Source organism: Rhineura floridana, chromosome 7 (genome assembly GCF_030035675.1).
Source record: "Rhineura floridana isolate rRhiFlo1 chromosome 7, rRhiFlo1.hap2, whole genome shotgun sequence".
In the NCBI taxonomy this organism is placed as follows: domain Eukaryota; kingdom Metazoa; phylum Chordata; class Lepidosauria; order Squamata; family Rhineuridae; genus Rhineura; species Rhineura floridana.
In genome coordinates this window covers 63437722-63450309 of record NC_084486.1, presented here as the reverse complement: position 1 = coordinate 63450309, position 12588 = coordinate 63437722, and the positions used below count along the sequence as shown (strand labels likewise).

General features: G+C 38.1%; 1 protein-coding gene and 1 long non-coding RNA gene across 3 annotated transcripts in view; one reads left to right on the top strand and one right to left on the bottom strand.

Moving 5' to 3' along the window:
* GPR26 (G protein-coupled receptor 26) overlaps positions 1–1475 on the top strand; it is a 31905-nt gene extending 30430 nt beyond the window's left edge. The window contains exon 3 of the mRNA XM_061634372.1: positions 1185–1475. Coding sequence (XP_061490356.1) covers positions 1185–1416 — 232 coding nt within the window. The 3' untranslated portion in view covers positions 1417–1475. The remainder of the gene's footprint in view (positions 1–1184) is intronic.
* A 6629-nt stretch (positions 1476–8104) lies between these two features.
* The window catches only part of LOC133388405 (uncharacterized), a 29492-nt gene continuing 25008 nt past the window's right edge, over positions 8105–12588 (bottom strand). For both annotated transcript variants that reach the window (XR_009763790.1, XR_009763791.1), the window contains exon 3: positions 8105–8346. This is a non-coding gene — a long non-coding RNA (uncharacterized LOC133388405). The remainder of the gene's footprint in view (positions 8347–12588) is intronic.

Below are 12588 nucleotides of genomic sequence, written 5' to 3'. Positions count from 1 at the left end.
AGCTCATGCAGGGGCATGTCCAGCATTATTCCTTGAGAGGCATATATATGTGCACATAGATAACATTCCTATAGTATCACCTATGGGGATTTCCCAGAAAGGTTTAATAAGGAAAATTCTAAATACCTGTTTTTCCCCAAGTCATGCTGCCAGTCCTGAAAAAATTATATGGATCATATGGTAGTTTCAAAATACCATTTCTGAAATTCACCACTATTCATGCTTGCTTGTCTTTTTAGAAACAAGCAAAACAATGTTATTTTAAATAAGTTTTTCATCTCGCATGGAAATTGCTTTGCTTTATTTTCATTTTATTAGTAGTTGTTATCTCATATAGTGCTTTAATTAATGTAAGTTGTCTTGATTTTACAAAGATGAGTAGCATACATTAAATGAACAATAAATTTACTCCTTCACATGGGAATAGTTCCAAAAGCAATGGAGTCAGCTACACCCATTTCTCCTGATAGTGTTGTCTTGAAATGTTGTCTAGTGTTGTCTTGAAATGGGAGATAGTGTTGTACAGAAATGGCTGCAATGATCTGCTTTAAAATGGCCAGTCCCCACTAGATGATCATATGGACACAATAAATACCTTTTTTTTTGTATGTGTTGGTGAGTGTTCATGATAATGGTATCTTTTCCCACCTGTAGCTAAGATAAATGTAAATGTACTGCCTTCAAGTCAATTCCGACTTATGGCGGCCCTATGAATAAGGTTTTCATGAGGCTGAGAGGCAGTGACTGGACCAAGGTCACACAGTGAGCTTCATGGCTATGTGGAGATTCGAACCCTGGTCTCCCGGGTCGTAGTCCAACACCTTAACCACTACACCATACTGGCTCTCACAGCTAAGATAGCTAGATGGAAACCTCTTTGTCAGCTTTCCTCAACCTGGTGTTCTCCAGATGTTTAGGACCACACTTTCCATCAAATCCCATCCAGCATGGCCAATGTTGAAGTATGATGGGAGTTGAAGTCTAAAGCATCTAGAGATCACCACGTTGGGAAAGTCTGCTCTGTGTTCAGAGGCAATATACTCTGAATACCAGATGCTATGGACAAGCAATGGGTCATTGTACTGTTCTCAGAGAGTTACCTACAGGTGGGAATAGAATGCTCGATCTAGGGGGTTCTAGTCCTTGTTATGTTTATCTGATCATATTCCCTCTTTTCTTGGCAGACTGGTAGAATTATCATCCATAGTCCCCATCAACGCACACTGGGGAGTCATTTCCAAGTGTTTGGCTTATAGCAAAGCTGTTTCAGATCCTTTTGTGTACTCTTTGTTACGACATCAGTACAAGAAGACATGGAAGGACATAATAAACAAGATGCTAAAAAGAAGCTCAATAAATTCATCAGCCCTCACAAGTGAATCACAAAGTCGAAGTATTTTACAAGCAAATGAATGAAGAGGCCAGGTTAAACTATTTATTCAATGTAGCCTAATACTGGAGGAGCAAAGTTATGGAACAATAGCTGGTGCCCTTCGCATCATCAGCTGACAATCTTTTTGGAAAACCTGCCTATTAAGTGTTCAGCAACTTAGGTAATGCGTTTCATAGCAAAGTTGGCTGCCTTTTAGTACTGATGCACAATCATGTCTGCAAAGATCCCCACCAATTTAATGAAATGTGTTTATCCTTAAAATCAAAATTCTGTCTTTATCCAAGGGTGGTTGAATATGGATAATGATGAAAGATTAGGTTTACATATCCTCATCACTACCAACAAAACAAAAGACTGGAGAATCCTTGTGCCAGTTTTGATGTGTGATAGCAAATTGACATCTGTGGCCATGAAAACTATGTGTCCATGAAAACCATGTGTCCATGAAAACTATGTGATTAGTTGAAGACAATCACTCCTGATTTCTTCTTAGATTGCCTCTATTTAGTCATACTTAGTTACACATAACCGGTTAGATCAAAACCTTAGGCTGCAATCCAATACACACTTACCTGGGAGTAAGTTCTATTGAACTTAATGGGACTTTCTTCTGAGTAGACATGCAAGGTTTGCACTGTTGGTGTTTCATTCACACACTTTAGGTTTGTGCTAGTTTTCTATGTGCGGAAAGAAGCTACTATTGTGCCATGGTTGGATTTACATTTTTCAAATGATGTTCTTGTCTGGTAGTCTGAAAAACAATTGCTTTCATACATCAAAAGGGACATAGTCAGAGGACTCTAATTTCAGATGCTGAGTGCACTGCTTCAGTTTTCCAGTCCACAGACACACATTTTGGTGACCCACCATACAAATGGTTGTCCACCAATTTATTAGGCAATATAGTCCACAGTCTGCATGTGTTCTGGGGAAAAGGGTATATCCTCAGAGAAAAGGTATTAGTCTGTCCACAAGACACTTCTGACCCTCCTCAATTGTGCGTTACAGTACTATAACACAACAGCAGGATGCTGCATCTCATTTTGCCTGAATAGTTTCCATATTGTAATAATTTTCTGACTGTGAAAATACCTAAAGTGTTGTTGCATTTACAGTGTCAGTGTCCAATGTCCGCAGTGCTCTGGCTTGCGTAGGCTGCCGGCAGTCTAGAATGTAATGCTCTTCACAATGCAATAGTTAACATTGTTTTCCGTCTGATTGTGAAGCCCTGATCAGTTGCTTCAAAAGACATGTACAGAAATGTTGTATAGGTTTCTTTAATCAATGCTTAAAACTAGATGAAAAGAATTTGCACAGATGCTATAAGGATAGTATGAGCTAAATCTATTTTTATTTTTAAATGAAGAAAATCTTATATAAGATTTTTTAAAATGCTTATTATGAAAAAAATACTTTTCAGAGGGAAACTTATAGCCAAATGTATTTTTTAAAAAAATCCCTAGAAATATTTTGTTCCCAGTGACCAGAATATTCCAAAAGTAAAGAAGATTGAAATGATGGGAATTACTTTACTAAGTTTCTAAAATAAAAATGGCATTTTGAGAAATGCAAAATAAAAAGGGATCATTCACTTATGTGCCCCATCTTCTCTTCCTTCTTGTGTGAGGGAATCCCTTTATCACTGATCTCCCTTCTCCAATTGCTGTGTGAGCCCAATGGTGAGCATACAGATGGTCTGGATCAGGCCTGAAATATTTATTAAGAACTTTGCACAAAATCATGAAATAAAAGTCTACGCCTAAAAAAGCCTCTGTTTACCTTCTGCCTTCTGTAACCATGACAATTTAATTTAAAACTAACCAATGACACCCATCTTACAAAATGCTGTAGGATCTGTAAGAGGAACTCCCTTTCATTTTCTAATTCTGATTATTTTGTTTAGTACTAATATTTCCTATTGTTTAGTACCTATATTTCTAAAACATTGATGTACAAGGAACTTTTCTGTCAAAGGTTAATGGGCTATTTGCCTCTCTGTTATGCCTAGAGTTGGAAGGGAGAGAATCGTTTTGTCTTAGAATTATAGAAAAGGCATGTGTGGTTGTTGTTTTTTAAGTCCAGTGTTGTTTTCAAGGAAGATGTTAAGTATATTCTTCAGTGACATTGTGTGCACACACACACACACACAAACATATGGAAGTGATCTGAACTGGGTGCACCTAAATGTTTATGAATTGATTTTCTTCAAAATGCATCATTCAGCTTCTGAAGTCTGAGCTGAATACCGTTGCCTCAGTTCACAACACCTACAAACTGCAATGCCCAAAGAAGCTTTGGCATACATAGCTTCCGGGAAGGGTGACTTAGCCTGTGCCTGCTTTTGAGACGGGCTCCTGCCTCAAAAGAAGCTTATTCAGATATATCAGTCAGATTTTTTTTTTTTTTGACTGATTAAACTTCTCCCGGGTAGGGAGAAACGAAGAGATTAACCTCAAAGCCTATTTTTGTTGGGACGACCAGATCTCATTAATTTATGGGACGAGGTCCAGCCGACGAAGGTGGGACGGATTTTCAACAACAAGCTCTATCTGATAAAGCGAACGTTCATCTTATCTTCTAAGAGAGAACGCACTAACAGGCAAGCACCCTTCTTTCTATATTTTTCTTTTACTTGACTTAAATTGTTGCTGTTTAAAAGAGATTTGCCAGATTGATCGGTTTTTGACATCTCACTGGGGAGCCATAACTTCTCTCTGCTACTCACTAATTAATAGCTTATCTCTGTTTTTGTTGCAAAAAGCTGTCCTGGATTTGCATTCTAAAGATATACACAGAAGAGGGATTTCTATTCCAGATTTTTATTTTGAAGAATATTATATTGTCTGAGACTACTCTCTTTTTGGTCTATTTTATTTTGACGAATCTGTTTCCTGACGACCGCCATTAATTGTTTCGATCCTGGGAACTGCATTTTGTTTACTTAAGCATGGAGAGATAAGGCTGTCTGCTCTGTTTATACTGTGATGTCACCAAGTTTGGAGTATTAACCCAATTGTTGCTGAAATAAGAAGTGGTTTTCCTATATTTTTCTTTTAAAATGGCAATTAAGAAAGTGGCTGAGAATCTGGAAATAACTATGCTTCAGAAAATAATGGATGAGATTGAGATAACGAAACAAAACCTGCGACAGGGTTGTAAGGAGCTGAAAATTGAATTGAGTAAAATGAAGCAGGAGATTAAAGATATAGGGGTCCCTGTGAGAGAGGTGACCCTGGAAGGGGTCCCTGTGAGAGAGGAGACCCCGGAGATTGGAACAAACGTGGAACAGGAAAAAGATTTGGAGTCTATGGACTTTAGAAACAAAATCTATTGTTTGGAGACACAGGAGATTAAAGACATAGGGGTCCTTGTGAGAGAGGAGACCCTGGAGACTGGAACAGGGGTCCCTGTGAGAGAGGAGACCCTGGAGACTGGAACAGGGGTCCCTGTGAGAGAGGAGATCCCGGAGATTGGAACAAACGTGGAACAGGAACAAGATTTGGAGTCTATGGACTTTAGAAATAAAATCTATTGTTTGGAACTCAATGTTATCTCTGAAGAAATTAATGAAGATTCTAGAGATAAAGTTATCAATGGCATGGATAATCTTCTGGACTGGATTGATGTGATGGAGCCCAATATAGAGAAAATCTATGGAATTAACTGCAGCCATGTGACAATGGAAAAACTTTCAAGAGATGACCCAGTGTATTTTGAAAAAAAGAACAGAGATATGATTTTACAGCAGTATTTCAGCAACCTATTCAGAATGGATGGCAAGAAAATATTTGGGATAGAGGTAATTCCCATCAGACTCTTACTATATGACTATGGCTTTGACAGCAAGATTATTATGGAATACTGATAATGGAAGATTGGATACTGAAATTACTGGACTTAACAAGACTACTGAAGATGGAAGATGGAAAATGGAACTAATAGGGATAATAGAACAATGGCTACTGAAATTACTGAACCTAACAGATTCTGATGTGATGGATTAATTGAAATGTTTATTTTGACTATGGTTATGACAATAAGATTATCATAATTAGTAATGAGATGGATTAATCGATATGCTTATCTGGAAAAAAAAATTGATAGATATATTTCTTAAAGAATTGAAACCTCTCTTTGACTTTTTGTGGAAAGAATAAAGTAATGTTTATGAGATTTGATGATTAAGTAAGATAACTACTGGAGGAAAGTGATTTTATAATATGACTTAAGAGACAGGATTGTTATATATTATAGACTTATAACTGATTTGATCTTTGACAAATGGGAAGTCAATATTTTACTCTTTAATTTTTATTTTTGTTTTTTTTTTTCTTTTTTTTTTTTTGTTTAACTATTTTTGATTTTGTTTTTTGTCTTTGAATGTTTTATGATTTCGTCTTGTATGTTTTATGAAAATCTGAATAAAAATTATTGAAAAAAAAAAAAGAAGCTTTGGCATACATAGATTGCCCCATTTATTGGCACAATCATCTGCTTCGTCCTTGGAAACAAATTGAGCAACTATTGTGAACACAGTGGCAGTGCTGTGAATTGGGGTGCTTTCTTTACCTCTGGTCACTTTCAAAGCTGTATAATTAATTTCCAACTGTAAGTTAAATCCATACCTTTGGGCCTGGTGTGGGGAGATCTCCAACTTTAATGAAAGACTTTAAGATGATGATTTCATTAGCAATTGTAACTGAGTTATTGATTTCATTAGCACTAGATATGGCTTCTAATTCCAAACTAGTAAAGATACTAGTGATCATTTCTTAAATGGTCTCTTGCAATCAATTTAGTATTTAATGCAACACAACTGCTGCTTTCAGTGCATCATTATTTCACTTCGTACACCCCTTTCTTCTTTCAGTATTTATCATCCTTAAAGCTAACAGATGACATCATAATTAAATGGTTTTAGATATTTGACCCATGGAACCATCTCCAGTGATTCATACAAAATTCACTGATTATTTTGACACTGTAGCTTATTCATAACACTCAGTGCAATTCAGCAAAAAGCCCTTTAAAAGGAGGAGAAATCCCAAGGACAGCATTTTTGCACAAATTAATTTTGCTGTTGTCAGTTCCAGATAATAAACAAAGGCTCCCGTCCTGAACTTATCCTGTACTTTAGTATCACTAAATTCAGTGGGACTTCTTTCCATGCAGAGATGCATAGGAATGCATTGCAAAACCTATTGGTTTCAATATTTTTCCTTCTTCTGTTTACCTTTTGTGAGAGCCAGTCTCCAAAACTGTCTGCTGCCAAGATCAAAGGATAATAACATTAAATATCCTCTCAAGCAGACCAATCCTATCCTCAGACATTGTCAGTTATAACATTAGGCTGTGGTTTTATAATCTTCAAATCTAACATTGTGGAAAATGTAAAAGTGAATAAAGATTCAGGAAGAACACTTGGAACTTTGGATCAAGTCAAAGTTAAGCCCTTTCAAGGCCATTGTAATTTGATGGAAGAATGAAGCATGTGCTTCAGTCTCTCCCACTGAAACAAAAATTAATTTAGAAATGCATAGTTTTTGGCTGGAAGATGATTTCTGTATTTCCCATGTGTTCCAGAAAGCTAGCATTTTGCTTGAGCTATAGTATGTTTGATGAATTGTGGATATATACCTAAGAAAAATAGCATGTGGCAACCAAAACTCTTTTCCTAAACTGTTTTTTCAGACTCGTAATAACACTGACAATGTTCATTGTGGTTGAGGTCTACTGTTTTATAAAGGCAGAATAAAGTTGTGTTAGCCAGACCCTCACCGCTCCTCCAACATCTGGAGGAGAGGATACACTATGTGCTATTAAGTTCACTGAAGGAAATGATTGTTTTGCTTTTGCCTCAGAATCCCATATGCACTTCACTGTACATCTGAAGCTGTTATATGTGTAGGCTGCTCCTTTAGTTTCATAGTGGGGGGACTAAACCCATAGGTGCAATGAAGGGCCCATTCAGAGCAGTTTCCTCCACTGAAACAAGGCAGCCCTTATGGTCAGAAGAGCATCTTAGCGCATAAGAAAACCTATGTTTTTAGCATGAGGTATAAAACTTGACAGCAATATATAAAAGGGGTGGCCAGCCCAATCCTTTTTATGTTTACTCAGGAGAAAGTCCCAATGCGTTCAACATAGCTTATGCAAAATAAGTATGCCTAGGATTGCCTTCTGAGCTGAGGCATTCACAGCTAAGTACAGGATTATAGACCAACCCAAAGACACCTTTAGCTAAGATGTAGGAATTTAAGCTTATCAAGAGAACTAGACATTCCTTAAATCCTAATTTTGAAATAGATGGTATAAAAATGTTTCCTAGGATATGCAAAGTCAAAAAGTTGTATCCAGCTAAGTTTGGCTCAGAGTAGATTCATTGAAATTAATGGACCTAAGTTACTCATGCCCATTAATTTCAGTGGGCCTACTCTCAGCAGAGCTGAGTTGAATACAACACACCAAAGCCCCCCTGATGTTTTAGCCATATTACAGTTTGTGATCAGCTGAGTAGCAGCCATTCTGGCAGGATTCTAAAACATCTGTTGCTTTTGCTAACACTGACCTCAGTGAAGTTGGATCCAAAACTAATCGCTGTTAATTTCATCAGTGATTCTTGAGTCATATCTAGAATAAACAACCTTTTGTGTCCACTTTAGTTTGATTTTATTATTTTTTTTAAAAAATATCCTGGTGGCTAAAGAAAAGAGGGAAAGAATCACACACACTGGGCCTTCATGGAATCTGGCATACACATGGAACACCTGGTTCATGTACAACATGACAGCCATGGTGTACAACATTATTGCCATGGCAGAAGTGGGAACTTCCTCCTCCACCATGTGACGATGGATCCACCCTCTTCAAATGTATTCACCAGGGTTAGTCATTTGGAGTTCTCTTTTCTGAAGAACCATCATGCTCCTAATCTTTACTGAAGGATCTTCCATCTGAGGTAAGAAGATTTAAAAATAATTTAATTAATTGTAATATAATAAATGTATTGTACTAGCCAAAGGTTATGACAAGAATTAAAATATACAAGTGTACAGAAAGTAATATTTCAAACATTACAAAGTAATACAGGGAAATTACTATAGGCAAACTCAGCTTCAACTTAAAACTCTGAATCTCCAAGACAGTTTATGACAATTTTGTCTAATTCTCTCTTCCTAATCTTTTTTGCTACCAAGGCAAAGAGACCCACTTTATGTGTCACATTACACATATTTGAAAGACTTCTCAGATAATTGTAAGGAATCTATGGATGTGTTCACACTCTGGCTTAATAACACCATGTCTTTTTGCATCTGTGTGGCAGCTTTGAAGTGAGACAAATATGTTCTGGTGTCCCGCAAACTGTGCATGCATGTGGGACTTCAGCCTTCATTTATCTCTGCCTATTCACATAGCAGGTGACAGTGACTATGAGACAGATACAAGCATGCCATTTGCATGGCAGAAGCTGTACTTTGAGCCCACAAGTACATTTTAAAATGTACTGTCATATACTGCTTAAAGCCACAATAGGCTTCTGAGCAGTTTACAAGTATAAAAACCAATCACACAGAGATTAAAACATGAACATCCATAATTAAAATATACAATAAAGCAATTCCATTAAAACAACACTACAGTTAAAACTGGAGACTCAGGTAAAACAGGAGAGAGATACCTATGTAAACAGGTACATCTTAAAAAGCTAGTGGAATCCCACTATAGATTAGGGATGGGATCCACCTGTTGGTGTCTGTCTGATTGCATTCCATCGAACTGGCAGGCAGTTCTGTTCCATGTTTGTTTCCTGCTAACTTTTGCTTTTACTGTTTTGCAAGCAGCATCAGTTTCATATTAGTAAAGCAAAGACTAAGGCTGGTCAGTTTCTTGATAGCAAAGTAAAGGGCAGTCTAGTCTGTTTCACATTAGTAAAGCAAAGAGACAAAAATTTGATGTCAGGAAAAGCCATGGAAGCTCACAGCATTCTGGATTGGTCCACAAAGATAGTGAATGTGCAAACTATTGGGGTGTCCAGTGCCAACTTCCATTTTAATGAAATTCTGACCCATCCCTACTACAGATGGAGCTGTCATATTTCAGCGGGGACCGCATTCCTGTGTCCCTCCTTTGTCCTGTTTGTGTATGGTAGTATTATGGTTCACTATATTGAAATGTGAATGTAGATGGGGTTTTACAAGAAAAGTAAGCAACCGCCTCCCCAAATCAAACCAAAACAAAAAAGATCCCTGTCTTAAGGAGCTTACAAACTAAGTGTTAATTAAAATTTCACTTTAGTGGGCAAGCACCAAACATAGGATACAGGAAGATGCCATTAGAATGCTTCTTATATGGCATGAATTCACCTTCAGAGTGATAAATTTAAAAAAAAAGTAGAAAAGAAACATTATCCCATTTAATAATTAATTGATTGAACATGAGTTATTTTGAGCAATAAATATCCCTAATGTGTGAAATAAAGTAGCTCTTTCAGGACGCCTTTCTCCCTGAATTGTTCTCGTAGGAGAGAAAATCATTTTTAATTTCCTCACAAAAAGTTTTTGTTGTTAATATCTGACATATTATCATATTTCATGTTCAGGGCTGCTTGAGACAAAATAGCATTGCCACACTGGTGCACAAACAAAACTGATGAAATCTATTAGGGGAAAAGTAATATCTCACCATTTTGCTGATAACATTTTGGAGGATGCTAGAAAATAAATATGGTTCTGTAGTTCATTCCCTTGTTGTATGCAACACTAAAATAAATGATAAGTAACATTTTCAAAATGAAAATGTAAGTGATCAGTGGAGACAGGAGTTCATCTCTGTAATATTGTTGCTGATATTCTATGACAAGTAGTTCAGGTTTGTTTCCACATGTATCTGTGTAATTCTATGGCTACTATATTGTATGCAAATGGCAGAGTAACTAAACTATTAGCCATATAATATCAGAACCAGCATAAGATTGTGAATGTGCTTAACCCTCTTCCTTCCAGCCATTTTCCTACTCAAAGTTGATGCCCTCCCCACCATTTCCCACCATCCCTCCCAACATTCATCTGTTGAAATACACAGCCCTGGACTCTGCTTATCGTCAAACACAGAAAACAATGGAGAAAAGTATACCTAGGACCATTAAATAAGTAGTTCAGCTCTTAGGACATCACAGATATGGAGCTCTGAGTGGAGTGCCTACATGACCCATAACATTTCATGCATGGTAGGCCTCCCTCCACCATGTGCACAGTTTATGACAATTATGTAGATGATAGGTTCATTGGTTTATTATTTTGTGTAACATCAGTTGCATCCATCAGTTAGATTGAACTATTTTAGTAATGCACAACACATGATGTGGCTTGTCCAAAAGTAGATAACAGTCTATTGTAATATGTAATTTCATTGTCTGGTGCCGCATTGCTTGTGCAATTAACACAATTTTGTGTGTGCATTGCTACATTTTGTATACAAAGCTTAAATGGATATGAATATTAGCCGCTAGCTACCTTGCAGCTTAAAAAAACAACTCAAGAGATTGTTTAATATTCATATCTTAATTCTACAGTCTCTGTAGTATCCTATTCATTCTCCAGTCAAATTCAATGAGGTGTGTACTTTCCTGGATGTGTTTTTCACATTAAGCTGGGAGTGAATATTGTGCATTATGTATTTAACAAATAGAATTTGATATATCTGCTGACTGCAGTGGACTTTTATGTGAGCTACATAAGCAGGAGAATCATTGCTCTTGTGGGACTATACCACTTAAGACTGAGGTGTGTGATCATTTATTTGAAGGCTTCCTACTTTTTTTAAAAAGTCCTTTTCTTGCACAGACAATATTAACAAGCTAGGTTATAAGTTCTAGTTTTACTTTCTCTTTGTTCTGCTGCTTTTGTATGAACAGGAATTTTCTTGAAGAGTTCTAATGCGCAAGTAGGTGCTTTCACCCAAGGTTTTGACTCCTCTATGCCAGGTGTGGGGAACCTTGGCTTTCAGATGTTGCTGAACTATAACTCCCATCATCACTGGCCATTGGCCATGATTCCTGGAACTGACGGGAGTTGTAGTTCAGCAACAACTGGAGGGCCAAAGGTTCTCTATGCTATGGCCTCATTTTTAAGACTACACTTTCCTCTCTCCTACCTCTATGCCACCCCCTGATTCTAATGCTCCAGCCATACTCTTCATCCTTCCCTTTGACCCTAAATCCCACTTTCCACCCCAAGGTTTTAATCCCAAATCCTACTCTTTGCTTTTCTATTCAATCTCTCTTCCTCTCCTTTATCTTCCTTGTGCATATGCTCTCCCTCACTATCTTTTTCCTTCCCTCTCTCTCTTTCATGCTTTTGTATCTCTTTCTCCTCTTTCCTGATGCCTGCAGTCTTGGTGGCAAAGCTTTGCAGGTGCAATGTGGTATATGAGCTTCCCTTCTACATTTCATGTAGCTTGGCTCTTTTGCTTTTAAGACAGGTTAAAGTTACATTAGAAGATATATAATTTTACAACTTGGTCCCAGATCTGGAGCTTTGTTTGTTTGTTTGTATATGTGTGTGGTGCATCCAGGGCCGGCACCAGGCATGACTGGGCCCTTGGGCACCAGCTAGCCCCGGGCAGCAGCTCCTGTCTGTTCCACTTACCTTTCTCTTGTTTTTTGTTGCTGCATGTGATGTGCGTGCAGGGCTGTCATCAACCAAGATGGCAGCAGAGGCTTCTCTAGGGGGCTGATGTCCCCACTGCCATCTTGGTTGATGGCACACATGTACCATATGCTATGCGCAAGCGTGAGCACATGCCTACCTTCAACCAAGATGGTGGTAGGAGCATCAGTCCCTTAAACAACCCTCTACCACCATCTTGGTTGATGGCAACCCTGAGCAAGCAGCGCACACAGCCTCAGAAGATGGGAGAAAGAGATAGGTGGAGCGAGCAAACTGGTGGGTGGCCTGAAGCTCCCTCCCTGTAATCGGATCGTGGAAGGGGAGTGCTACTCCCTCACCCTAACGAGGGGCCCTTCAGGGCCCTCTGTGGGCTGCGGGGCCATCGGCCAGGGCCCAACCTTCCATTTAAATGGCTATTGGATACGTTCTAGTGAACAAAGGAGATCTGTGAGTGTATTGGAATTCCCATACCAACAAAGGATCACTGGACACAGCAGTCCTAATACTGATCTGTGCCTAGCTAGCAGT